Source organism: Lontra canadensis, unplaced genomic scaffold, assembly GCF_010015895.1.
Source record: "Lontra canadensis isolate GAN:19392208 unplaced genomic scaffold, GSC_riverotter_1.0 scaffold35, whole genome shotgun sequence".
In the NCBI taxonomy this organism is placed as follows: Eukaryota; Metazoa; Chordata; class Mammalia; order Carnivora; family Mustelidae; genus Lontra; species Lontra canadensis.
The window spans coordinates 10,416,305-10,439,765 of record NW_022631029.1 but is presented as its reverse complement, the minus strand read 5'-3'; the positions used below and the strand labels follow the sequence as shown (position 1 = coordinate 10,439,765).

The 23,461-nt window shown below is 49.8% G+C and overlaps 2 protein-coding genes across 2 annotated transcripts; one reads left to right on the top strand and one right to left on the bottom strand.

Moving 5' to 3' along the window:
- Positions 1–2,316: 2,316 nt before the first annotated feature.
- Positions 2,317–15,088, bottom strand: PHF7 (PHD finger protein 7). The gene is made up of 11 exons (XM_032868242.1): positions 14,362–15,088; positions 13,026–13,138; positions 12,212–12,264; positions 11,737–11,828; positions 6,231–6,332; positions 5,731–5,855; positions 5,106–5,265; positions 4,471–4,577; positions 3,619–3,735; positions 3,070–3,194; positions 2,317–2,878 (listed from the first exon to the last, which is right to left on the bottom strand). The coding sequence occupies exons 2-11, from the start codon at positions 13,067–13,069 to the stop codon at positions 2,652–2,654; spliced, it is 1,152 nt and encodes a 383-aa protein (XP_032724133.1). The 5' UTR covers positions 13,070–13,138; positions 14,362–15,088; the 3' UTR covers positions 2,317–2,651.
- Positions 15,089–15,365: 277 nt separating this feature from the next.
- Positions 15,366–23,332, top strand: BAP1 (BRCA1 associated protein 1). Its single transcript, XM_032868241.1, has 17 exons — positions 15,366–15,534; positions 15,633–15,662; positions 15,772–15,826; positions 16,755–16,887; positions 17,269–17,388; positions 17,835–17,896; positions 17,982–18,124; positions 18,373–18,451; positions 18,907–19,030; positions 19,321–19,468; positions 19,944–20,128; positions 20,615–20,748; positions 21,302–21,780; positions 21,892–22,052; positions 22,332–22,424; positions 22,544–22,616; positions 22,823–23,332. Exons 1-17 carry the CDS (start codon positions 15,498–15,500, stop codon positions 22,954–22,956), a joined length of 2,190 nt encoding a protein of 729 aa, XP_032724132.1. The 5' UTR covers positions 15,366–15,497; the 3' UTR covers positions 22,957–23,332.
- The last annotated feature ends 129 nt before the right edge of the window (positions 23,333–23,461 follow it).

The following is a 23,461-nucleotide window of genomic DNA, read 5'->3' as shown; positions in this document are numbered from 1 at the left end:
TTTGCTAGGTATCCATAAGGCCAACTACACCCAGAGACCAGGCAACTGAAGGTCTGAGTGACCAAACCACCCCCTAACCCCCACCCTAGCCACAAGCTCTACCTCCCACCCCCAGAAGCTAGATTCCAGAGGCGCTGTTAGAGGACCACTACTTTCAGTTAAGATGGTGTCTCTCACACTTGAGTAGTATCCAAGTGGGTCCTTTTTTTTTTTTTTTAAAGATTTTATTCATTTGAAAGCAGTGAGCATGAGCGGGGGAAGGAGCAGAGGGAGAGGAGGAAGCAGACTCCCCACTGAGCAGAGGGCCAGATGGGGGCTCTATCCCAGGACCCCGAGACCATGACCTGAGCTGAAGGCAGATGTTTAACTGACTGAGCCACCCGGGCGCCCCTCCAAGTGGATTCTTTTTATTTATTTATTTTTAAAAGATTTTATTTATTTATTTGACAGACAGAGAATACAAGTAGGCAGAGAAGCAGGCAGAGAGAGAGGGGGAAGCAGGCCTCCCGCCGAACAGAGAGCCCAATGCGGGACTTGATCCCAGGACCCTGAGATCATGACCTGAACCGAAGGCAGAGGCTTAACCCACTGAGCCAACCAGGCGCCTCAAGTGGGTTCTTTTTAAAAGGAAAGACACTACCCCCACGTGTCTAAGAACAGGCCTGGTGACCTAAGTTATGGGAGTTCTAGAAACTGAAGTCTTAATCTTGGAAGTGTCTTGCAATTGTGAATTATCACTACAAGAGTTGAGTCTTTAGAATAGGTAAAATATCATTTGTTTTTTAAATGAAAATCCACAATTTAAAAACTTTGTTAACTTGCAGAGCTCTGACAAGGTGTCCCTGGAAACCCAGGTTAGAAAGCACAGCACAGAGTCATCAGAATCATGGGAGAGAAAAGGAAGAAAAAAGGCACAGTCGTGGGCAGCCCTAGGTGTTAGCTGCGTAGGAGGCCCAGTAAGCAGCCAGCTCCAGCTCGGGAGTAAGCTCTAGGAGGCTGGTCTTTCAGAAAAGAAATGTAGCTAACAGCGATCTGATGTTTGGCCTCTGAGGAAGATTATATTTTGAAGCAACTGTCATGTGGAACATTTGGGAAGAATTAGCCATAGGTGCCTAATAAATTGAGCAAATATGAAAGAGAGGTATTTCAGGAAAAAAACAAATTATGGGAGAAGAAGAATCCTAGTGTACCCCTTGGCTCAGAGGCATACAGCATTTACATGTTCATAGGGAGTAAACTGAAGGTTACTTATGTAATCCCTGAAGGTTAGTTCAACAAAAACTGTGATGCAATTATAAAAAGATGGGAGAGAATGGAAGTGGGAAAATGTTAAAGGAGATCTCATATGACGTAATAGGAAGTCAATAACATCTAAGACCAAAGAATCAAGAAATGGCTAAAATAATGGACAGGAGTTGCCTTTAAGGAGTGGGATTGAGGGTAGGGAAGGGTAAGTCAAGAGGCTCTTTTTCATTATAATCATTTAAGTACTTCTTGACTTTTAAAATTCTGTATTATTTTGCCTACATACTTTGATAATCACAAAGACACAAATACCCCACCCCACACCCCATGTGATTCTAAGTGGATCTGGTCCAATCTGAAAAGGATCCCTGTAAGCACCAAGGATGGAAGTCTCCAGGGGTCATCAACATTTGAACCGAGAACCTGCTCCTGCACCACTGGTGACAAATGACTCAGTGAGACCCTGAGCACTGAGTATCTGGCAAATGGTCCTGAGTTTCCCCCCACTAATCTAAATCCCACAGAATCATTAAAAACAAATGTGAGATAGGTTGCATTCAGTTTCTCCCAAGACCTTCTGCCAGATTCCCATCCCAGCTGCCTTGCCTAACGCAACTGGCCTGGCATGGTTCCCTGACCCGAGACGGAATTGCCCAAGCCACCAGGCAGCGAGGTTTTGAATGGAGGTACGCTGCAGACCACACCGCCTACAGTGAACTGAGTCCTTCCACCCAACGTGAGCATGACAGTCCCTGCCCTGTTTGAGTCTAGGACCCTAAGCCCTGAAATGGTGGCCTGTTCTCAGTCCAGTGTGGCCTCCTTTGCTGGCTCACTTCCCTGATGAGAGCCTGTGTTTATTTGTGCAATGATGAGATCTCTGTCCCCGTCTGTAAAGTTAATTTCCCAGCAAACTACTTCCCTCCAAAGCAACGTCTCTGAAGTTGAAAATTCTACATTTTTTCACTGAATTTTATAGATCAGAAGGGTGCATTTTTCTATTTCCTCACTCTACCCTCCGGATTCCTCAGGCTGCTTGATAAATTCCAGAGTGAATTTATAAGGAGACACCAATGGAGAGAAAAACCTTTATTTGCATAATAACAAACGTGGGAGAAGTAAGAAGAGGCATATGAGGAGCAGATTAGGGTGGGAGAAGAGAAGAAGGCTCTCTGGGAATAGGGCAGAAAGAGCAGAGGCGCTCTCCTAACTGTTAACATGTTCCAAGGTTGGCATCTGGACCCTGCTCTGTCCTCACGCTCCCCTGGGATTTCTCTTTCCTTGGTTCATGCTCTCACTGCTGGGCCTCTTTCCTTGTCTCACAGTCCCAAAGGGCTCCCTGCCTCAAACCCGGCGGAGGAGCACAGCTTCACACCCAAATGTGCTTGGCAGCGACTACTCAGAAGCTGTTACTTGGATTTTTTGCAGCTCTTAGTGATTTTGACACCCTTAGACCGGCAGGGGTGGCCCCTCCTGCCACTAGAGGACTCTGGCTTTTCTAATAAGGAAGGTCCTGGCCAATCAATCCAAGAAGGGCCTGGATTCTCTTCCAGGCTGGTGTCTTTGTAGAAATGCCCCCTGGGGTGGAAGGTGCCGCTGCAACAAGGGATGTCACCTGAGTTTTCAGGTGTATAGTCTGTGGTGAAAGAAAGGCAGAGAGGAAGACTCAGGCTTCTGTCTCTCCAGGCTCAGGTCCTTGAGCCCCTCCCTAGCTACTTCCCTTCCCAAATCAAAGGCACAACTCCAAGTCCCCATCCAGGGACACACCCTCCTCCTTTCCCAGGTATCACCCCAAGTTCTTTGACCAGACCATCCCTCCAGTCCCACCTGTGGCTTCAGCAGAAGGTGCACACTCCTCACACTCCCACTTCTTACTGTTGGCTCTCAGAGAGGAGCAGTCCCTGTGGGTTCCGTGGGATCCACACGTAGCACACAAAATGAGACGCCACCTCCTGCAGGAAGAGCCAAGGAAGGGTGTGGGGACCCAGATTACACTTGCTACCGCTCTCAGAATGTTTGCTAGAGGCCAGGCCTTCGCTGAAGGCTTCCCAGGCCATTTTCACTGTACGTTTTACCCATGACCCATCGTGGCCGAGCGCCAATCCCTGGACCCTGCACTCAGGCACAGATACTCAAAAGGTAGATTTGGAAAGAAATTGGACCCAAGGGCTGCTCCACTGGGTGCAAGGAGGAGCAGACCCTGCAGGAACCTGTCCACTTGTGCATGAGTGAGTCCTGGGCTGGTCAAGTATGGTACTCGAGTTCACCCTGAGGTCTCCAGACAAGAGCGATATTCTTGTTCCTGATAACTGTGCCAAGGTCTAACTCTAGCATGGCACCAGTGAGAGATCTTTCTAACCAGGAGCCTTTCCCTACCCTTCTTCCTCAAAGCTGTCTCTGCCTTTTTCATACAGACAGATGGGGGCATCACAGTGTTGATAGCGCTGATACAACTCCGAGAAAGCCCCTGGCTCGAGTTCCCAGGCAGCATCTCTGCGGTGGGAAAAACAAACAATGATTAAAGGGCGCATAATTAGGGGTGAAACCTTTGCCTACCTAGAGTAACTAGGTAGGCTGTACCTAGAAAGTAGGAGTAACTAGGTAGGAGGAACTAGAAAGAACTCAAGTTAGCACAGCAAAAGATCCCAATAGGCTGCCTGAATACTTTTTTTTTTTAAAAGATTTTATTAATTTATTTGACTGAGAGAGAGAGAGCGAGAGCAAGCACAAGGAGGAGGAGCAGCAAGCAGAGGGAGAGGGAGAAGCAGGCTCCCCGCTGAGCAGGGAGCCGATGCAGGGCTCAATCCCAGGGCCCTGAGATCATGACCTGAGCCAAAGGCAGCTGCCTAACTGACGGAGCCACCCAGGCACCCCTGCCTGAATACTTTAAATAAGATGGGCTAAGCGGTCTGGCAGTAGAAGAGGGCTGAAGCAGGATGAGTGGAACATGGGGGTTCCTTAGTTCCATGCTGAGATTCAAGAACCAACCCCCAGGGAATTCTGATCCCCAAGCTCCCTTTTCAGGAACATGTCTATCCCATTCCCCCATTTCCCCCAACTCCTTTTCTTTTGATAACTGATAGGCCCTCCCCCGGCTCTTTCCCTCTTTACCATATGCCAGTGCCTGGGTTGCTCCCTCTTTCTCCGAACTAACCTCACACTCACCTCCTCTCTAGAAATCTAGGCACCCACTCCCTGGCTCAATTCCTGCCCTAGAGTTCCCACTACCTGTCTGGAATATGAATTCCCATTCTTAGCATTTCTTGAGGAAACTCTTCTCGATTGTTACACTGTGGACATTTGAAGAAATGTTTTGCTGATGTGTGGGCATATTTCTGTAAGAGAAACATGGAAAAGCACTGGGCTTGTAAAACACCATCTTTGATCACCTTCTCTCCACCCCAACCCTCATCTCCCAAAAAGGATGTTGCCAAGAGAGCTTAATTGGAGGTTTCCATAAAAGGGCTACAGGTGGGCGGGTGGGAGGGGTGTAAATCCAGGCCTTCGACCAGAGACCAAACCCAATTCCAGAGAGCTCCCAGGAGTGCCTTAGCTGTCATCTCTGGCTGTAGGGCCTGCAGTGCCGACCCATTCAAGGGTCGCTTTCCTTCTATCCCAGCAAGCAAGGCTGATTTGGAGGCTGCTTGACTCATTCAAGCTCGTTTGCTCTAGCCCTCCTGAGGATTTTGGATGAGGTCTTACAGGTCAGGGGTGACCAGAGACTGGGCTGTCTTTCCTCTGACTGCCTGGAACCAGCCCTGCATATAGGCCTCCTGGGTGGAACACAGAAGCCAAGACAGCCTGAACATTCCTAGGGTGCTCTGAACTAGAGAAAATCTGGAAGGTCCCCAGGGTGTCCCCACCTGTATGCACTTGCGATGGTAGATAGTTTGACTACAACAAGGACTCTGGATGTTTTCAACACTTGCTTGGGATAAGTCTTCACAACACAAGACACAGCTTTCCTCCCCTGCCTTCCCCCGTTGGATGTCCTGTGTTGGGCGGTGTTTTCCACAAAATGATCTGAGGCAGAGTAAACAGACTTGATTTCTGGTTTGTCACTGATGTAGTCATCCAGCTTCCCGGCCTAGGAAGGCCAACCACCCAGGCCTATGCCCAGTGAACATCCATGCTCATGGGGAGGAGGAGGAGAAGAGGGAAGAACAGCCACATGCCTTCTCACAGCTGTTCCCCCACTGAGCAAAACTCTTGGGACTATCTCCACAGCCTCCTGTTCCTAAAAGCCCTACTTAGCTCTGAGCAGCTGTCTAAGAACAGCAGCTGTTCGTAATTTAAGAAGGGGATGGGAAGCAAGAAGTAACCCCTGTGAAATAGCCAAGTCAAGACACTGTTTCTCATTATTGAATGGGAGGACAGATTCACAGTGAATCAAAAATGGGCCTATGAGAACCAGACTCTGGTTTCATTAGCGGCTAATTAAGAGCAACTTGCAAAAGGGCAGTCCAAATTTTCCCCTTCATCACTCACTTGTACTCTCCAAAAAATTGTGAAAGGCAACCCCTTTCTTGGCCACAAGGAAGGTGGAAGTTTCTGACGCATTGATCCTTCTGGCAGTTGATGGCAGCTCCCTTTTTCTTGCACACAAAGCAGATCTGCAAATTAGATCCCAGGCAGTGCTCAGGGCCCCAAGAAAGACAAAGAGACGTTCTGTGGCACATCACTGTATGGAATGGAAATTCTAGGAAGCCATAGCCATTTCCTTTCCTCAGTTGACCTGAAAGCTCTGTGGGAACCCTGAAGCTGAGTTTCAAGCATCACTAAATAATTTTTTCCCCAGGATGCTGCTCCCTCCCCACTTAGAGTCCTCCACCCCAGAGAAGAATGAAGCTTAAGGGAAGGGCCTGTTGGGAAATCCGAGAGTCCTTTGACTTCTGAACTAGCTGCTAGGGAAAAGAACAGAAACAGGGGCCATCAGAGAGGTAAGAGAAGAGACCTACCCCGAGGCCCCCATACTGGGGAATTCTAACCTTCCTAGAAGCCCGGGCTGCCTCCTTTTTGATGTCTTCAGGCAGGAATCCATGGAAACCTCTGTTGGACTGGCCCCTCTGAGGCAGCTTGCTAGATAGGATCTGGGGGAGCAGGAGAACCAGGCTGTCAACATTGATGATCAGTGAAACAGTTCAGTGAGGGAAGAAGAGGACAGGGTGAGAGAGCTAGAGTATAGAGCTTGGTGGGATATATACGCATTTCCAGGGTAATTTACTTAGCAAAGGCTTATACAGCATTAACTGTGCTGTAAGTGCTTTTCAAATATTGACTCATTTAATCCTTGTAACAACCTCAGGAGGTAGGTACTATCATCACCCCTGTTCTGTGACCTGCTCAAGGTTATAGGACTCCAGAACCTGGGCTCTTACATACCTCTGCATTATGCTGTCTCTCATTAACTGAGGCTTGCTTTCGGGTGCTGAGCCCTTTGGGGAAAAACTCCCTATATATCAACTCATTTTCTATTCACGACAACCCTGTGATACAGATGCTATTGTGATCCTCATTTAAAAGACCCTCATTAAAAAAAAGGGGCCCACTGAGGTATAGGATGGCAAGGGACATGGCTGGGGTCATAGAGCAAGGAGGCAACAGAGTTGGCATTCACATCCAGGCCCACAGAACCCACACACTTACCCCGCCCACTGTACCGCCCCTTAGCACAGAAAAAAAACTCTTCTTAGAGTTTGTTCATTACAGGAAGGGAAACAGGACTTTAAAATCTGACTATGGGGGCACCTGGGTGGCACAGTTGGTTAAGCGTCTTAACCCTTGGTTTCAGCTCAGGCCTTGATCTGAGTGTTCTGAGATGGGGTCCAATCCACATCGGGCCCCAGGCTCAGCACAGAGTCTACTTATGACTCTCTCCCCGCTCCCTTTGCCCCTGCCCCCTGTGCTCACGTTCTCTTTTTCTCTCTCTCTCCCTCCTTCTACATAAAATAAAATCTCCCAATGATAGTCATTCTGCCCTATTGGGGAAGGGGAAGAATTGAACTTTCCTTTAAAAATACAATTTTAGGGGGGCGCCTGGGTGGCTCAGTGGGTTAAAGCCTCTGCCTTTGGCTCAGGTCATGATCCCAGGGTCCTGGGATCGAGCCCCACATTGGGCTCTCTGCTCGGCAGGAAGCCTGCTTCCCCCCTCTCTCTGCCTGCCTCTCTGCCTACTTGTGATTTCTGTCTGTCAAATAGATAAATAAAATTAAAAAAAAAAACAATTTTAGGGGCGCCTGGGTGGCTCAGTGGGTTAAAGCCTCTGCTTTCAGCTCAGGTCATGATCCCAGGGTCCTAGGATTGAGCCCCACATCATCATCGGGCTCTCTGCTCAGCAGGGAGCCTGCTCCCCGCCTCTCTCTGCCTGCCTCTCTGCCTACTTGTGATCTCCATCAAATAAATAAATAAAATCTCTTTAAAAAATACAATTTTAAGGGCTTTTGGTTTCTGAAAAGCCCCCAAAGCAGATTCTAGAATGGGAAATCAAGGAAAAGGACAATAAACTGCTAATGCACCCATAAACTGTTACATATATGTATGTACATTGTAAGAACGTGAGCACCCCAGCCCCACCCCAAGAATCTTCCAAAAATATGGGAAGGGTGCTGGACTTCCTAAAGTAATTACATGTAATGTGTAATGGGAGCCCAGGTTATTTTATTTTGACATTATAACAAATTTTTAAAAGATTTTATTTATTTATTTGACAGACGGCGATCACAAGTAGACAGAGAGGCAGGCAGAGAGAGAGGGGGAAGCAGGCTCCCCACAGAGCAGAGAGCCCGATGTGAGGCTTGATCCAGGACCCTGGGATCATGACCTGAGGCAAAGGCAGAGCCCAAAGACTGAGCCACCCAGGTGCCCCTTTTTGACAGCGTCAGAAAGGGTGACGCTCCAAGGTTAGATGACTTGAAGACACTTGGGATTATAGTTATATGTGCCCAATTAGGCTTAAAACATATCTATTTAACACTAATTATCTCAAGGCTTTAGGACTATATGAGTGATTTCCGTTTTATTTATATTTCTAAGTATTACTTACGTTTTCTACAATGAGTACGTATTATTTCTATAAACAGAAAAACCAATAGTGAAAGATTAAAAATAATCTAAGTGTCCTTTAAAAGCGGTTTGTTTTAATACTTTTTGGCACCCCCATACCATGGAATACCAATTAGATATTAAAAAGGAAAAAAAAAACTAGATTAATACATTCTACAAGGAAAGATCTTCCTAAGTATTAAGAGGTAAAAAAGCAAGCAAAATACAAAACACTGTGTATAGTATGTTTATTTTTATGTTGAAGATGTGTATGCTTGTAAAGGCACTGAGATTAACTAAGACCTGACACCCAAACGAGACAGGACTTACAAGAAGGAAAATCACAGACCAATCTTTCTCATGAGTACCGGTGTAAAAATGAAACAAAATATTAGCAAACAGAATCCAGCACCATATAAAAAGGATAATACATCATCATCAAGCAGGGTTTATACCAGAAATGCAAGGTTAGTTTAACATTAAAAATTCAATTGATGTAACAAACCCCACAAACAAAATAAGGGAGAAAAATGATCATCACAATAAATGCAGAAAAAAGCATTTGACAAAACTCAATACACATTCATGATATCCTCAGCAAACCAGAAATATAAGGAACCTTCTTTAATCTGATGAAAAGCCGACAGCTAACATCATATTTTAATGTTGGAAAACTGGATGCTATCCTCCCATGCTGGGAGTAACACAAGGATATTTACTCCTGTAACTCCTATTCAACACCTGATTGAAAGTCCTACCTAGTATAATAAGGCAAGAAGAAGAATTAAAAGAATTGAAAGATTGGAAATGAAGAAGTAGAACTGTCTTTCTCTATTCACACTATATGATTGTGTACACAGGAAATCCTAAGGCATTTACCAAAAATATTTAAAAATAAAAACAACTACTGAACTAATAAATGAACTTAACAAGATTGCAGGATAAAAAAAAATCAACATACAAAATAAACCGCATTTATATATACCAACATCCAAACTTGAAGCTGAAATTTTAAAATACCATTTATAATAGCATAAAAATCCAAAAATATTTATGCATTCATTTAATAAAAGATGTGCAAGACTTCTTCACTAAAAAACACTGCTGAATAAAAATAAGTAAAAAATAAATAAATAAAACATTGCTGAGACAAATTTTAAAAGACCCAAATAAATGGAGAAATATATCACGTCCGTGGATTGAAGATTCAAGATTTCAGTTCTTCCCAAATTGATCTATAAATTCAATGCAATCCCAATATAAATCCCAACAGGCATTTCTTTTAGAGAAAAACTGACAAGCTAAGTGTAAGATTTATACAGAAAAGGCCCTGATAGCCAAAACCATCTTTAAAGGTGGTTTTTAAAAAACAATATAGTATTTAATTTCAAGTCACTATAAAGCCCCAATAATCAAGAGAGTGCAGGACTGTTGTAAGGATGGCACACTGATCAATGACATAAAATAAATCATCCAGATCTGCAGAAATATGGTCAATTGATTTCAACAAAGGCAACAAGGTAATTCAATGGGTAGGCAAGCTTATCTTGGGACACACACAAAAAAGCACTAATGATAAAAGAAAAAAAATTGATAAACTGAACTTGATCAAAACTAAGAACATTTATTCTTTGAAAGACACCATCAAGAAAATGAGGCATCTACTGGGTATTTACTCCAAAGATACAGACACAGTGAGAAGAAGTCCATCTGTACCCCAATGTTCATAGCAGCAAAAGCCACAGTTGCCAAACTGTGGAAAGAGCCGAAATGCCCTTCAACAGACGAATGGATAAGGAAGATGTGGTCCATATACACTATGGAGTATTATGCCTCCATCAGAAAGGATGAATACCCAACTTTTGTAGCAACATGGACGGGACTGGAGGAGATTATGCTGAGTGAAATAAGACAAGCAGAGAGAGTCAATTATCATATGGTCTCACTTACTTGTGGGCATAAGGAATAACTCAGAGGACATTGGGTGAAGGAGAGAAGTGAGTTGGGGGAAATCGGAGGGGGAGATGAACCATGAGCGACTGTGGACTCTGAGAAACAAACTGAGCATTTTGGAAGGGAGGAGGTTGGGGGGTTGGGAGGGCTGGTGGTGGGTATTAAGGAGGGCACGTATTGCATGGAGCACTGGGTGTGGTGCCTAAACAATGAATCCTGGAACACTGAAAAAATAAAATAAAATTTAAAAAAAAAAGAAAATGAGGCATACCATGGACTTGGAGAAAACAGTGACAATATGCATATCTGAAAAAGGATTTGCATCCAGAATACATAAAAAACTCATTAAATCGAGAAGACAAAATAACCCTACTTTTACAATGGAAAAATATTTATACAGACACTTCACTAAAGAACATATGTGAATGGGCCAGTAAGCACACAAAAAGAAGCTCAACATCTCAAGTCAACAGAGAAATGCAAATTAAAAACCACAATGAGATGCCACTACATACCTAATAGAATGGCTAGAATTAAAAAGATTGACCATATCAAATTCTGGCAAGAATACTGTGCAACTGGAACTCTCACAAATTGCTAGGGCAAGTGCAAACCAGTACAACCACTTTGGAAAGTGATTTGGCAACTTCACATACAGTTAAACATACAGTTAGCCCACAACCAATAAATCCACTCCTAGGCATTTGCCCAAGAGAAGTGAAAATATGTGTTCACAAAAAGACTAGAACATGAATATTCACAGCAACTTTATTCATTATAGTCCCCAAATAGAAACAATTCAAATTGTCCATCAACAGATGGGTAAAGAAGCCAGTTACAAAATATTCATACAACAGAATACTATGAGGCAACAAGAAGGCACAAGCTACCAATATATGCAACAACATGGTGAGTCTCCAAAACACTGCATTGAGTAAAAAAAGTTGGACACAAGAATACAATTGGTGTATGATTCCATTGGTATGAAATATGAGAAGAGGCAAAAGTAACCTATAGATGAGAACAGTGATGATCTCTGAGGGGGCGAGGTGGAGGGGTACAGGAGGGAACATTCTGTGGTGATGGAAATACTTTGGGGTGGTGTTTAAACAAGGATATACATTATATCCCCATGACATAGGAGCTTATCAAAATTCATCAAACTGTACACATAAAATTGGTGCATTCTATAGTAGGCAAATTATAGCTAATAAAAAATAAGAAAGCATAGTGGGGGAAAAACCAGCTCAAAGGTCAGTTCATAGCATGTGCTTCTAGGGAGAGGAAGAAAGATCGGGAACGCTGTTTTGGGAAGTGACTTTTTATTTTATATACTTTATACTGTCAGGATTTTATAGCATTTTAAAGACTAGATTTCAGGAAAAAAAAAGGGCTGTTGAGAAAAACAAGGCTATGGATTTGAGGCTGGATGAAAAACAGAGAACAGACTGTACAGCAAAAGTCATGAAACATTCTAAGCAAAGGGGACCTTATACTCACAAGACAAAAATAATGCACGCTGAGATTGTCTTTCTGAAGAAATTCCCCCAGTTTTTCAGGATCCCCAGGTTCTCGAAGGCATAGCCGGCAAACTGGAGGAAAGAATGTTAAGAATTCATTTTGGGAGCACAGGGAAAAGTCATATATTGGGAAGAGGACATTTTGACAAGGGTGAAGGTTGGAAAGAAGTATTGCATGGTATCAGTTAGGCCTTTATATAATTTCGGCCACATTTGAGGGAGTTGACAGCAACTGCTCATTTTATATACTTTTCTCTCAAGTGGCTTTAAATAACTTGCTTCTTGAACTTTAGATTAGCCATTTAAGAATCAACGACCCGGAGTTCTTCAGGATCTTAGAGAATCTGGGAAATAAGTAGGACGGACATTCAGAGAATCAAGTTTGCTGCCCTACATAGCTGGCCTTTGCTGAGGTCGGAATGCAGCGGTTGAACAGAACCTCCAGTCTTTCTTACCAGGCCCTGAAGATGGCTTCCTTTGGGTCACCCTCCTTGTCTTGGCAGATTTTCTATACAAGAGAAGGAAGAAGTACAAGGCGGTCTTTGAGGATCCTGTCAACACCCCTTGTAACATTTCCCTCAAAAATGCCTCCATGGGTCTGAGGAAGGACCAAAATAATAAAAGGCTAAAAAATCAGTTTCTTTTTTTATTGCATATTTTTTGAGAACACAAAATATAGCCACTAAGTTGTTTGAATTACGTGATATTGTAGTTATCTTTCTGTTCCCATTGGTTGTGCTGCCTGTGTAGACTGAATGAATGCAAGAGCAAACCTCCTTTTGCTCTTTTACTGTTTCTTCTGTCACCTGCTCTGAATCTCTGGTGGCACCATGTTCACAAAGCATAACGAAATACTAAAATTGAGTGTGAATTTCCTGTTGTGGAGCACTATTCTTGACTCTCCACACAGACTAGCTCAATGAATCTACAGAAGGCTCTAAAAAGTGGATGCTATTACTAAACACATTTTCCAGGTGAGGAAACCGAGGCTTAAAAAGAAATGAAGTAACCTGTCCCAGGTCACCTAGTGTCAGCAAGTGTTGGAACCCAGATATGAATCTAGCCCCTAGGGCTCCAGAGCCAGCACTTCGCTTTTAGGGACAGCTCTGGGGGTACAGGTCACCGGGGCTTCCAGGGGACCACTGGTGTATGCTTCCATGCTACCCAACCCCAGCCCCCCAAGACCACACAAAGGGGACAAAAAAATGCATGATATACCATGGGTCTTTGGACAATTTCTCCTAAACTTCTTTACGTCACCTACTCTACCTCAATCTTTGACGTTCCTTCTTCTTTTCTTTTATAGTCTTCATTCGCTGCTGCCTCTATCTCCTAACTTGAATTCTTCTATACTATTATGAGGACAATACAGGCTCTTCCAGCTATAAATATAAACAGGGCTTGGTCAGCAATTTAATTGTACATTTGGTTCCACAAGGTCAAAGTAACAGTGTACCTCGCCTCCCAGCCCATGTGACAGAATAAAAGGGAACCACCCAGTATCAACGCTAGTAGTAGCGAATAAACATGAAATTGTGTCAAAACTGTTCTAGGCATTTCACCTGTGTTAACTCACAAAAACTCTGTGCGGTAGGTACCACTGCTATGCCCATTTTCAAGATGAGGAGACTGAGGCACAAAGAGGGCACAGAGAGGCACTTGCCCAAGACCAGAGTTACTGTTATTACTCAGTAGAGTAAGAATCGGAACCACTGTCTGACCTAAATGGGTCTTTGTTTTTTTCATGCCTACTAAATGCACGAGGTGGCACTGAGGATAAAGACGCTCACTTTGCCTCCAAGTATAGGTGCCTTAATTCTACCCAGTAAAGGCTTGGAGAAGGTAGCTCTTTCCTAGCAAAAGAAGCCCCTGGGATTTTGGCTGCCTAAAGCAAGAACTCCCTCTAGTGGGAGACAGGAGGGAACACTGACAAATCACCCCTTAGCTCCTCTCCCTTGTCACCAGGCTCCGCTGGCCATTGAGGTTTGGTTGGCTCCCAACCTTGTCTAGATCTGAGCCAAGAGCACAATGTCCCAAAGTGGAGAGGACACCCACACCCCTCCTCCACCAATGTCAGCCCACCGCAAATTTAGTTTTCATTGGTTAATGGGGGAAATCCCTGAAAGGGAAGAGACCATTGAAAAAGACATACAATCCACTCCCATGAAGGGAGGACTGTGTCTAGTTAAGGGAGAGGGGGAAGGACAGCATTTCTTCGAAGGAGAGCCGAGTGAATCAGGTCACTCCAGGGTCAGACACACCAGCACCCATGTCCTCAGAGCACAGCTGGGAAGCGTGAACATCTGCAGGGGCTGTCAACTGTTCTCCTTCCACACAACTGTTAAGGCAACTAACTAGCTGTTCAGAAAACTAAGACTGGTTAGACAACCCCTCCTCTCTTTGTGATTGCTCCATCTCCTCTTCCGACCCATGAGTTGCACATACAGAAATCACGGCACCTGATGGCTTCTTATTCAACACAAGCAGTTGGCCAGGCTGGAAGAGGAGAGAGGAGGGCACGCACTAGGGGACCCGCTTTCGGAACTACTGAGCGGCTCTGGGTCGTTGGGGGTAAATCCCGGCCATCTAGCAATAGAAATAAAACCTTGAAACGTCAGTTCTTTGCATCGCTGGACCAAGACGTTCCTTGAGTGGGATTCTGTGCACACTGGTAGTTACGGGAAGACGCAAAAATCTTCAGAGCATTTGAGGAGGGACGTTGCAAATGCCGGCTTCCACAAGCAGCTCAGTCCGAGATTCCCTAACGGAGCGGATGCTCCCTTGGAACGGTTACCAAGCTGTTTCACTGGATGATGAGTGCTGGGTAAAGGCTTGTTGAAAAAAATTAAAAATAAACTAGCGTGTTCGGCCCCGCCGCCGCAAGAATAAACAGTGATTTATTTGGAAAATGTGTCGGTGTGGCCACAACCGTCCCCCGGAGGTAACAGCCAAAGAAGGGGCTCAAGGAGCATCCCGCGGATGCCAGACCAGGCTCATGTCGCGCCTGCAGGGCGGCTGGTGCGGGGCCGGGCCGGAGGTCGTCTCCGCCGCTCGCTCCTCACGGTAGCGCACAGGCCGCCGCTCCCGGCCGGGGCAGCCCGCCCAGCTGTCGCCGAGGGCGCCGCAGTCCGGAGCTTTATTCGTTGTCACAAGCCGTGGTAGCTACCTCACGGGCGGCCGCCCCGCGCGGTGACTGCGCCGGCGAAGGGGGCGAGCACGCAAACCGGGGCCGGGTCACGCGGACTGCGACCCAGGGAGACTGCGGCCGCGGGGACCACCGCGTCGCTGACCGTTGGTAGGGGAGGACCGCTAACGGCCGCGCGCTAACAGCCGCGCGCCCGCCCCGCCCCTTCCTCTCTCACAGCCGAGCCGGTCCCCGCCCCTGTCCCGCCCCCTCACCTCTTCCCGCCCCCGCCCCGCCCTGCCTTTTTCTCTCGGGCTGCCGGCGCCCAGCGCAGCCCTCGCCCCGCCCCTTCACCTCGCCCCGCCCCCCCACCTCGCCCCGCCCTCTCGCGCGTGCGCCCGGACCTCGAGAATCGATCCCGCGGAAGACAAGCCCAGAGGCGGGGCGGAGAACGTCGCGGTGTGGTGACGTAGTGTCGCGGGCGCGGGGGGTGACGTCAACTGTGCCCGTTGTGTGTGTGTGGGGCTAGGGGCCCCGGGGCGGCGGGGGCTCCCGGCGCGGGCGGCGGTGGGTCGGGAGGGCCTGGACATGGCGCTGAGGGGCCGCCCCGCGGGAAGATGAATAAGGGCTGGCTGGAGCTGGAGAGCGACCCTGGTGAGGAGGGTGCTGGGCGGGCCGGGGGCTGGGGAGGCCGGTTGGGCCCGAAACGCGTCTGTCTGACCACTACCTGCTCCTCTTGTCGCCCGACCCAGGCCTCTTCACCCTCCTGGTGGAAGACTTCGGTAAGAGCCTCTCCTACCCACTGGACCCGGGCTGTGGGGGTCCACTCCTGTGCCCCCGCTGCACAGCCTGGGGCTGCCCTTTCCGACTTCTTTCTTTCCCTGATCGCAGGTGTCAAAGGGGTGCAGGTGGAGGAGATCTATGACCTTCAGAGCAAATGTCAGGGGTGAGTGGCTTGGTGCCAGGGCCTTCCCTTACACCCCGAGGGCAAGAGAAGGGCCAGGGGAGGAGTGCCCCTCAAGGGAGGTAGTGTAAGAATCCCAAGTTATAAAATCTCATACATGGAAGCACCCCTGATCTTTGGGTGCCCTCCTGATCAAGCTGATATTTTTTTCTCCCAGTCTTCCTTCACACTTCCCTTTATGTAGCAGTCCCCTTCCCCCTCTACAGATCTATCCTTTGGAGTACAGTTCAGCGGCTTTTTCTGGTCTTGTTGCAGAAAAGCAGCCCCTTCTCTTGACCCAAGTCACACAGTGCCTGCTGTAGTTTATTAATTACTGCTTTCATGTACCCGTGTGCCGGTGGCTTTAATCCCTTCACAAAGATCTTGTATTGATTGGTTGGTATGTGGCATCTGACAAGGCCCCTCCAGGGTGACCAACCTCAGAGCCTTGTCTTGGTTGTCCTGCAGACTAGAGGTGTGGAGTGCCCCTCTATAGAGACTACAGTGCATGAACCGAGAGATCCGTTTTTATATTTCAGGAAAGCATGGACTGTTAAGGTGTTCATTTGCTTTTTTCACTGCACTGGGGCCCAAGCCTTGGTGTTCACAGTGAGAATTAGTGTTTAAATTCCTCGATCAGAGTTTTTTTTTCTTGCCTTACCTTCTGTTCCTACCTTGTTCTGGGCCATGGGTCCAGCTTTTCATTTCTTATCCCAGAAGCTGATGCTTGACTGTACCTGCAGCAGGCTTCTGGATGTGAAGGCTCAGAGCCAGTTTAGGCATTGTTGGAAAGAAGCCAGGGTAGAGGTGGGATCACGGGGAGGGCACCTGAGTGATAACACAGTGCGTGGGAATAGGCAGGAAAAGAAAAGGGATGCTGATTGCCTTTCCCCACTTGGCTGGTCTAGCTTTGCCCCTTAACTTTCCCCAGCCCAGTGTATGGATTCATCTTCCTGTTCAAATGGATCGAAGAACGCCGATCCCGTCGCAAGGTGTCTACCTTGGTGGATGATACGTCTGTGATTGATGATGATATTGTGAACAACATGTTCTTTGCCCATCAGGTCTGCTGGGCTCTGTGTTCCATCTGGAGGGTGGGATGCTGCCACTGTCTTTGTTGGGAAGTGGAAGTGGGGGAAGGCAGGAGGAAGAGATAGGCAGATACCATGAGTAGCGGTTAGAGAAGTCCCCTGGCAGAAGGAACTGAGCTCTGAGTTCATTACAAAAGGGAGTATCTTTAGAGCAGGCTGGTGCTGAGTCCACTCTGCATGTCCCCAGACATTTTGGGGGGCATTTAGTTGAATGAACAAATAATGGGTGGAGAGGAGGGAAGCTGATGAGTTTTCTTGTCCAGATAGGACTGTCCCTTTCTGGGTCCTCATTCTATAGGAGTTTGGCTTAGGTGAGGCATGCTGTGTATGAGTGACTGTTCTTGGGTTTTACAGTTGATCCCCAACTCTTGTGCCACTCATGCCCTGCTGAGCGTGCTCCTGAACTGCAGCAACGTGGACCTGGGGCCCACCCTGAGTCGCATGAAGGACTTCACCAAAGGCTTCAGCCCTGAGGTAGGCCGCAGCAGCACCTCAATCCTGGCTCACAGCTTGCTGCTAAGATTTGACTCCCAGGCCCACATACCATATGCCATTTGATACTGTGAGGCCATTTTCTTTCAAATGATTTACCTTATGTTTGACCCTCAGATTTTAGGTTCAATTGTCAGGAAAGACCTAAGGAGGAAATGAACATTCCTTAAGTGACACTATGTTACAAATTTCTTTGTCAGTCTGTATCAGGCCACATTGTTTTCCAGTGTCCACTCATTACCGTGCAAGATGAACCCCATCCTTCTGGGGCTCTGGAGTTCTTTTCTGTCCCCACTAACCTTTCAGCAAAATCGATCTATGCTGCTACAGGTTTCTGGAATGCCTCCAGGCCTGTTGTCCAGAGCTTTGCTTCCCACCCAGAGGCCCACCTGAGAAGTTGTTTTAATGTGTTATTTCCTTCTCTCTAGAGCAAAGGATATGCAATTGGCAATGCCCCAGAGTTGGCCAAGGCACATAATAGCCATGCCAGGTGTGTGGGAGCTATGGGAGCTGGTGGGAGTGGCAGGGGGAGGAAGGGTTGTCCCATTCTGGGCCCTGAGCATGTCCTTCCCTAGGCCTGAGCCACGCCACCTCCCTGAGAAGCAGAATGGCCTTAGTGCTGTGCGGACGATGGAGGCGTTCCACTTTGTCAGCTATGTGCCTATCACAGGCCGGCTTTTCGAGCTGGATGGGCTGAAGGTCTACCCCATTGATCATGGTAGGGACCCACTGGGTTTTTCTGCTTACCTTCTAGGGAGCTGGGGTTCAGGGTCCCCAGGTGCTTGGGACCCACTGGCAGGGGGATGGTGTTGAGGGCATCCGTCTCTGGCTGGATGGCACCCTGCACTGCACTACCTGACCACCCCAGACTCCCTGACTCAACTGCTGTCCATCTTCCTTTCCATTCCTGGCCTGTCCAAACTCAGGGCTTCCCCCCTGCTGACTCCTCATGTTGGTCTTCCTTAGGGCCCTGGGGAGAGGATGAGGAGTGGACCGACAAGGCCCGACGGGTCATCATGGAGCGAATCGGCCTCGCCACTGCAGGGTAAGGGCTCTGTGCTTGTCCTTCCCTTTGGAGCTCTGCCTCCATTGGGAGAGACACAGAAAAGGGAAAGCAGTGAGGTCAGATGACTCATGCAAGGCCACATGAGGAATCTGGCCAGGTCCAGTTTAGATCTTGGGCTTCTAACTCCTTGCCATGTTTCTCACCCAGGCTGCTTATGGCCTGCTTTGGGACAGACTGGGCAGGGGCACGCCTTGGTGGAGCCCTAGGTGGCCCAGACATGCTGGCTCACTTCCTGATAGGCCCTGTGCAGGTCGTGGGCAGTCCCCAGCTTAGCTCCTGACCAGCGAGCTCCTAGCTAGCTGCTGCCCGCCTGCTGGGGTGGGGCCTGCACCTATGGCTATAGCTGTGACTCGGAGCCCTGCCACATTGTTTATCTCAACCCAGTGGTGGTGCTGGGGCGAGAGCTGTTCTCATGGTTGTGGCTGTGACTGCAGGGAACCCTACCATGACATCCGCTTCAACCTGATGGCGGTGGTGCCCGACCGCAGGATCAAGTATGAGGCCAGGCTGCATGTGCTGAAGGTGAACCGTCAGACAGTACTGGAGGCCCTGCAGCAGGTGGGGACCCCTCCTGCCATCCCTCTTCCTCTCACTGGGGTGTGGTGTCTGATTCCCAGATCACTCTTTATTACGGATCTGTTGAGCTTCACCTGACCATTCCTTTCCTTTGCTTTCCTTGTGGGAAAGCTGGGACCTGGGATGGGGAGGGGGAATAGCTTCTAGAAAGAGGTTTGGGTTCAGCTGTTGTATTTCCTTGTGAGCGAGTGGGTAGAACCAAGGACCTTTGCTGTCCAGGCGAGTGGCTGGGGTCTGCTTTCACTCCTCTGAGCCTTGGATTCTCTTTTTAGCTGATTAGGGTAACACAGCCCGAGCTGATTCAGACCCACAAGTCTCAAGAGCCACAACTGCCTGAGGAGTCCAAACCAGCCAGCAGCAAGTCCCCCCTGGCGCTGGAGGCAGGCAGGGCCGCAGCAGCCTCCGAGGGCACTCACACAGGTACCCTTGGCCTCAGAGCCACCCCATCATAGCTTGAGCTGAGAGGCCCAGAGCAAGTCTTTTTGTCGGATGCACTTGGGCAGAGGTTCAAAGGCTCCTATGGGACGCCTAAGGCCGAGTGTCTGCAGCCCTTTATTCTTGGAATGTGGAGAGCAGTCATCACCTAAAGAAAGGTACCTGTGAAGGGCTGACATTACCACAGTTCCTGATCCTTCTTTATAATAAATATTCCCTTTCTGGTTTTCTTAAGAGGCCTTTTTTTTTTTTTTTCTCCCTCCCTTTTTCCATCTCATCCTTCATCTTGCTGTGGGCCCATGACCTAGAGCTTGCAGACTCTCATCCTGTTAGCTAGCGTACCTGTTCTTCTCTGGCAAGAGAGGAGGGAGCAGCGCTATATCTGGGGAGTTGGTGGGCGGGGGACTTGTTTTCTTGAGGATCTGCCTGAAGGTCCTGCCTTTGCTCCTTGTCCTCTCAGATGCTGTGGAGGAGGTGGCTGGTTCGTGCCCCCAAGCCCCAACCCATAGCCCTCCCAGCAAACCCAAGCTGGTGGTGAAGCCTCCCGGGAGCAGCCTCAACGGGGTTCCTCCCAACCCCACTCCCATTGTTCAGCGGCTGCCAGCCTTTCTGGACAATCACAACTATGCCAAGTCCCCCATGCAGGTGAGCTGGGAGCACCCTTGGCCAAGCCCCTCCAATGTTCTTGAGAGGCTGCAACAAGCAGTTTCCTTAGGTGGTTCCTTGGTGTTCACCCCATACCAAGGCCTCAATAGCCAAGTCTCTGCTACCCAGAAGCCGCCCCCCCCGCCCTGCCAGGGACTTAGAGAGGGAGACAACTCTGACTTTCAGTCCACTCACACAGCAGTGGGGCAAGATGTTTAGGGCATGTGCCTGGTACCACTTGAGGAGTTTGGTCTTGCTGGCAAAAGAAAGGCACGTGTTTCAGGGTGCTCTGTTTGTCTTAGACGTCTCGCATAGGCAGGTCATGTGGGTGGGCAGCAGCCTCCCTGGGAATCAAGGGTGGGCTCAGAACACCTGGGGCTCGGTGGACTCTGACCTGGAGAACCGTGTTGGCTTTCGGCTGTGACTGCTGTGTCCAGCCCGGGCTGACTGGTTGCTGCTTATGGCCGCCCTCGGTCTCTGCCCCAGGAGGAGGAAGACCTGGCAGCAGGCGTGGGCCGCAGCCGAGTTCCAGTCCGCCCCCCGCAGCAGTACTCGGATGATGAGGACGACTATGAGGATGATGAGGACGACGACGTGCAGAATGCCAACCCCGCCATCAGGTCAGCCTCAGCTCTGGAAGGCTAGAGGCTTGGTTGCTGCAGGTCCTACCTTGACTCTTCCAGTCCATGTCTGAGGTTGCCCTTTAGCATATACTATGGAGTGCCTGCCGAGCTCAGGGTCCATGGGAGGCTGGCATGCAGGGCTGACTCCAGGTCCTGGGTCCCCAAGGCTTCATAGGGCTTGAGGGAGTGTTAACATTTAACCAGATAACAAGGCCTGTCCTGTTGGAAGGCCTTTCAGCTAGACCTCGAAGGATTGGATGAAGCAGGGATGGAGGAGATGGGGTGGGGTGCGGCTCTGTCAGAAGACCTGGCATTGGCAGAAGGCCAGAGTGAGGCAGCCGGAATAGAGGTATCCTTTGAGAACACGTGGCTGTGGCTTTTGAGGCTTAGGGTGCCAGGCTCAGCATGGCCAGGTCAGGCTGCTGGACCCAGTGTGAGGAGTTGCAGTGTCCGTCCCTGGAGGCCAGGACGTGTCCAGGGCTATTCTGGCAGTGCTGGGCAGGGTCACCTGGCCCCTTCCTGTGGCTCACCTTTCCTTGGGCCTCCCCAGGTATAAGCGAAAGGGGCCAGGCAAGCCAGGGCCACTGAGTGGCTCTGGGGACGGGCAGCTGTCGGTGCTGCAGCCCAACACCATCAATGTCCTGGCCGAGAAGCTCAAAGAGTCCCAGAAAGACCTCTCGATTCCTCTGTCCATCAAGACAAACAGTGGGGCGGCCAGCCCGGCCGTGGCGGTCCCCACGCACTCGCAGCCCTCACCCACCCCCAGCAATGAGAGCACGGACACAGCCTCTGAGATCGGCAGTGCTTTCAACTCGCCGCTGCGGTCGCCCATTCGCTCAGCCAACCCGACGCGGCCCTCCAGCCCTGTCACCTCCCACATCTCCAAGGTGCTTTTCGGAGAGGACGACAGTCTGCTGCGTGTTGACTGTATCCGCTACAATCGCGCTGTACGTGACCTGGGTCCCGTCATCAGCACGGGCCTGCTGCACCTCGCTGAGGACGGGGTGCTGAGTCCCCTGGCACTGACAGGTGCGCCTGCGACTGGCTCACTAGCCTCTTGGTGTACTGAGGAGGGGGGTGGCCAAGTAACCACCAGGTGTTCTGCTCTCTGAGGGGTCCTCTTGTGCCTTCTCTTCCCAGAGGGTGGGAAGGGTTCCTCGCCCGGCAGCAGGCCGAGCCCAGGCAGCCAGGGCTCCAGCAGCCCTGAAGAGAAGGAGGTCGCAGAACCTGCAGACAGCAGAGAGAAGCCTGGGTTGGCCAGGTCTGGCGAGCCCTTGAGTGGGGAGAAGTACTCACCCAAGGTGAGTCCCTTTGCAGCTTTATCTTCTAATCTTGCCAGAGGGAAGGTCTTGAGGCACTGCTGCCCAAGTGCTGGGGCCTCAGGAGTGCTGGTGTAAAGGCTGGTGGCGGAAGCCGGGCTCCAGGAAGCCTGTTTGGGTTGAGGAGCCGCCGGGGCCTTGCTGGGGTTTGGACTCTGGCTGCTCCTCCTTGTCTCCAGCTGCCTCTTGGTGGGTGGGTGGGGGGGGGATACTTGGATGCTGGCCGGCCCCCCTCAGGGGTACGTTGCGGGATTTTGGCAGGAGCTGCTGGCACTGCTGAAGTGTGTGGAGGCAGAGATTGCAAACTATGAAGCCTGCCTCAAGGAAGAGGTGGAGAAGAGGAAGAAGTTCAAGGTGGGTCATCTCCAGCAGCTGGTCCTCTGCCCATCTTCCCAGACGTGCGATCTCCCGAGGTCAGCTGGTGGCTGCTCCTGGGAGATGGGCTGCAGTGCTCTCATCCTTCTCTCCCACAGATTGACGACCAGAGAAGGACCCACAACTATGACGAGTTCATCTGTACCTTCATCTCCATGCTAGCCCAGGAAGGTGAGGGGACTTACTGCCGCAGCTGACCTGGCATGCCCTGCTTGGGGCCATGTCCCTCAGGCCTCTTTTGGGTCTTGAGCAGACCTACGGCAGGGTGGCAGGGGTGCAGGGAGGGCTGGGAAAGCCTCAGCTCCTAGCCTGAGGTGCATGGAGTGGGTGGCTGCCGTGCATCCGGCCACCTGTTCAAGCACCTTGGCCCTTTGTAGGCATGCTGGCCAACCTGGTGGAGCAGAACATCTCGGTGCGGCGGCGCCAAGGGGTCAGCATCGGCCGGCTCCACAAGCAGCGGAAGCCCGACCGGCGGAAACGCTCACGCCCTTACAAGGCCAAGCGCCAGTGAGGACTGCTGGCCCGCACCTTGCAGCCGCTATTGCCGCGTGGCCCTCCCAGGGGCCCCTTCCCTGCCCCACTCCCCGTCTTCCCAGTATTACTGAATAGTTCCAGCCGGAGAGCCTGGCCCCTGGGCATGAGTGCCAGGCCGGACTTCCTGCGTTACACCCCCGGGCCTGGCGGGGCAGGGCCTCCCCGTGGTGCTCTGGAAACAGCAGCTGGAGCTGGAGCTGGGGCACAGGGAGGTGCTGCAGCTTCCTCCACAGCCGGCTGTGGAGTGGCAGGACCTGGCCTTCCTGCCTCAGCAGCAGAGTATATATTTTACCTACAGAGACGTCTATTTTTCTGGGCTCTAACCCATCTTGCCACCACTGTGTTGACATAGCCAGCAGTTGTCATCCTGGTGGACCCAGGTCCCCGCATCATGCTGGAGTCCTGACTGCAGGGTCCCAGCTGGGGGCATGGGTGGGCATTGGGCCCTGCGGCTCTAGCCCCAGCCACCAGCCGTCCCTGTC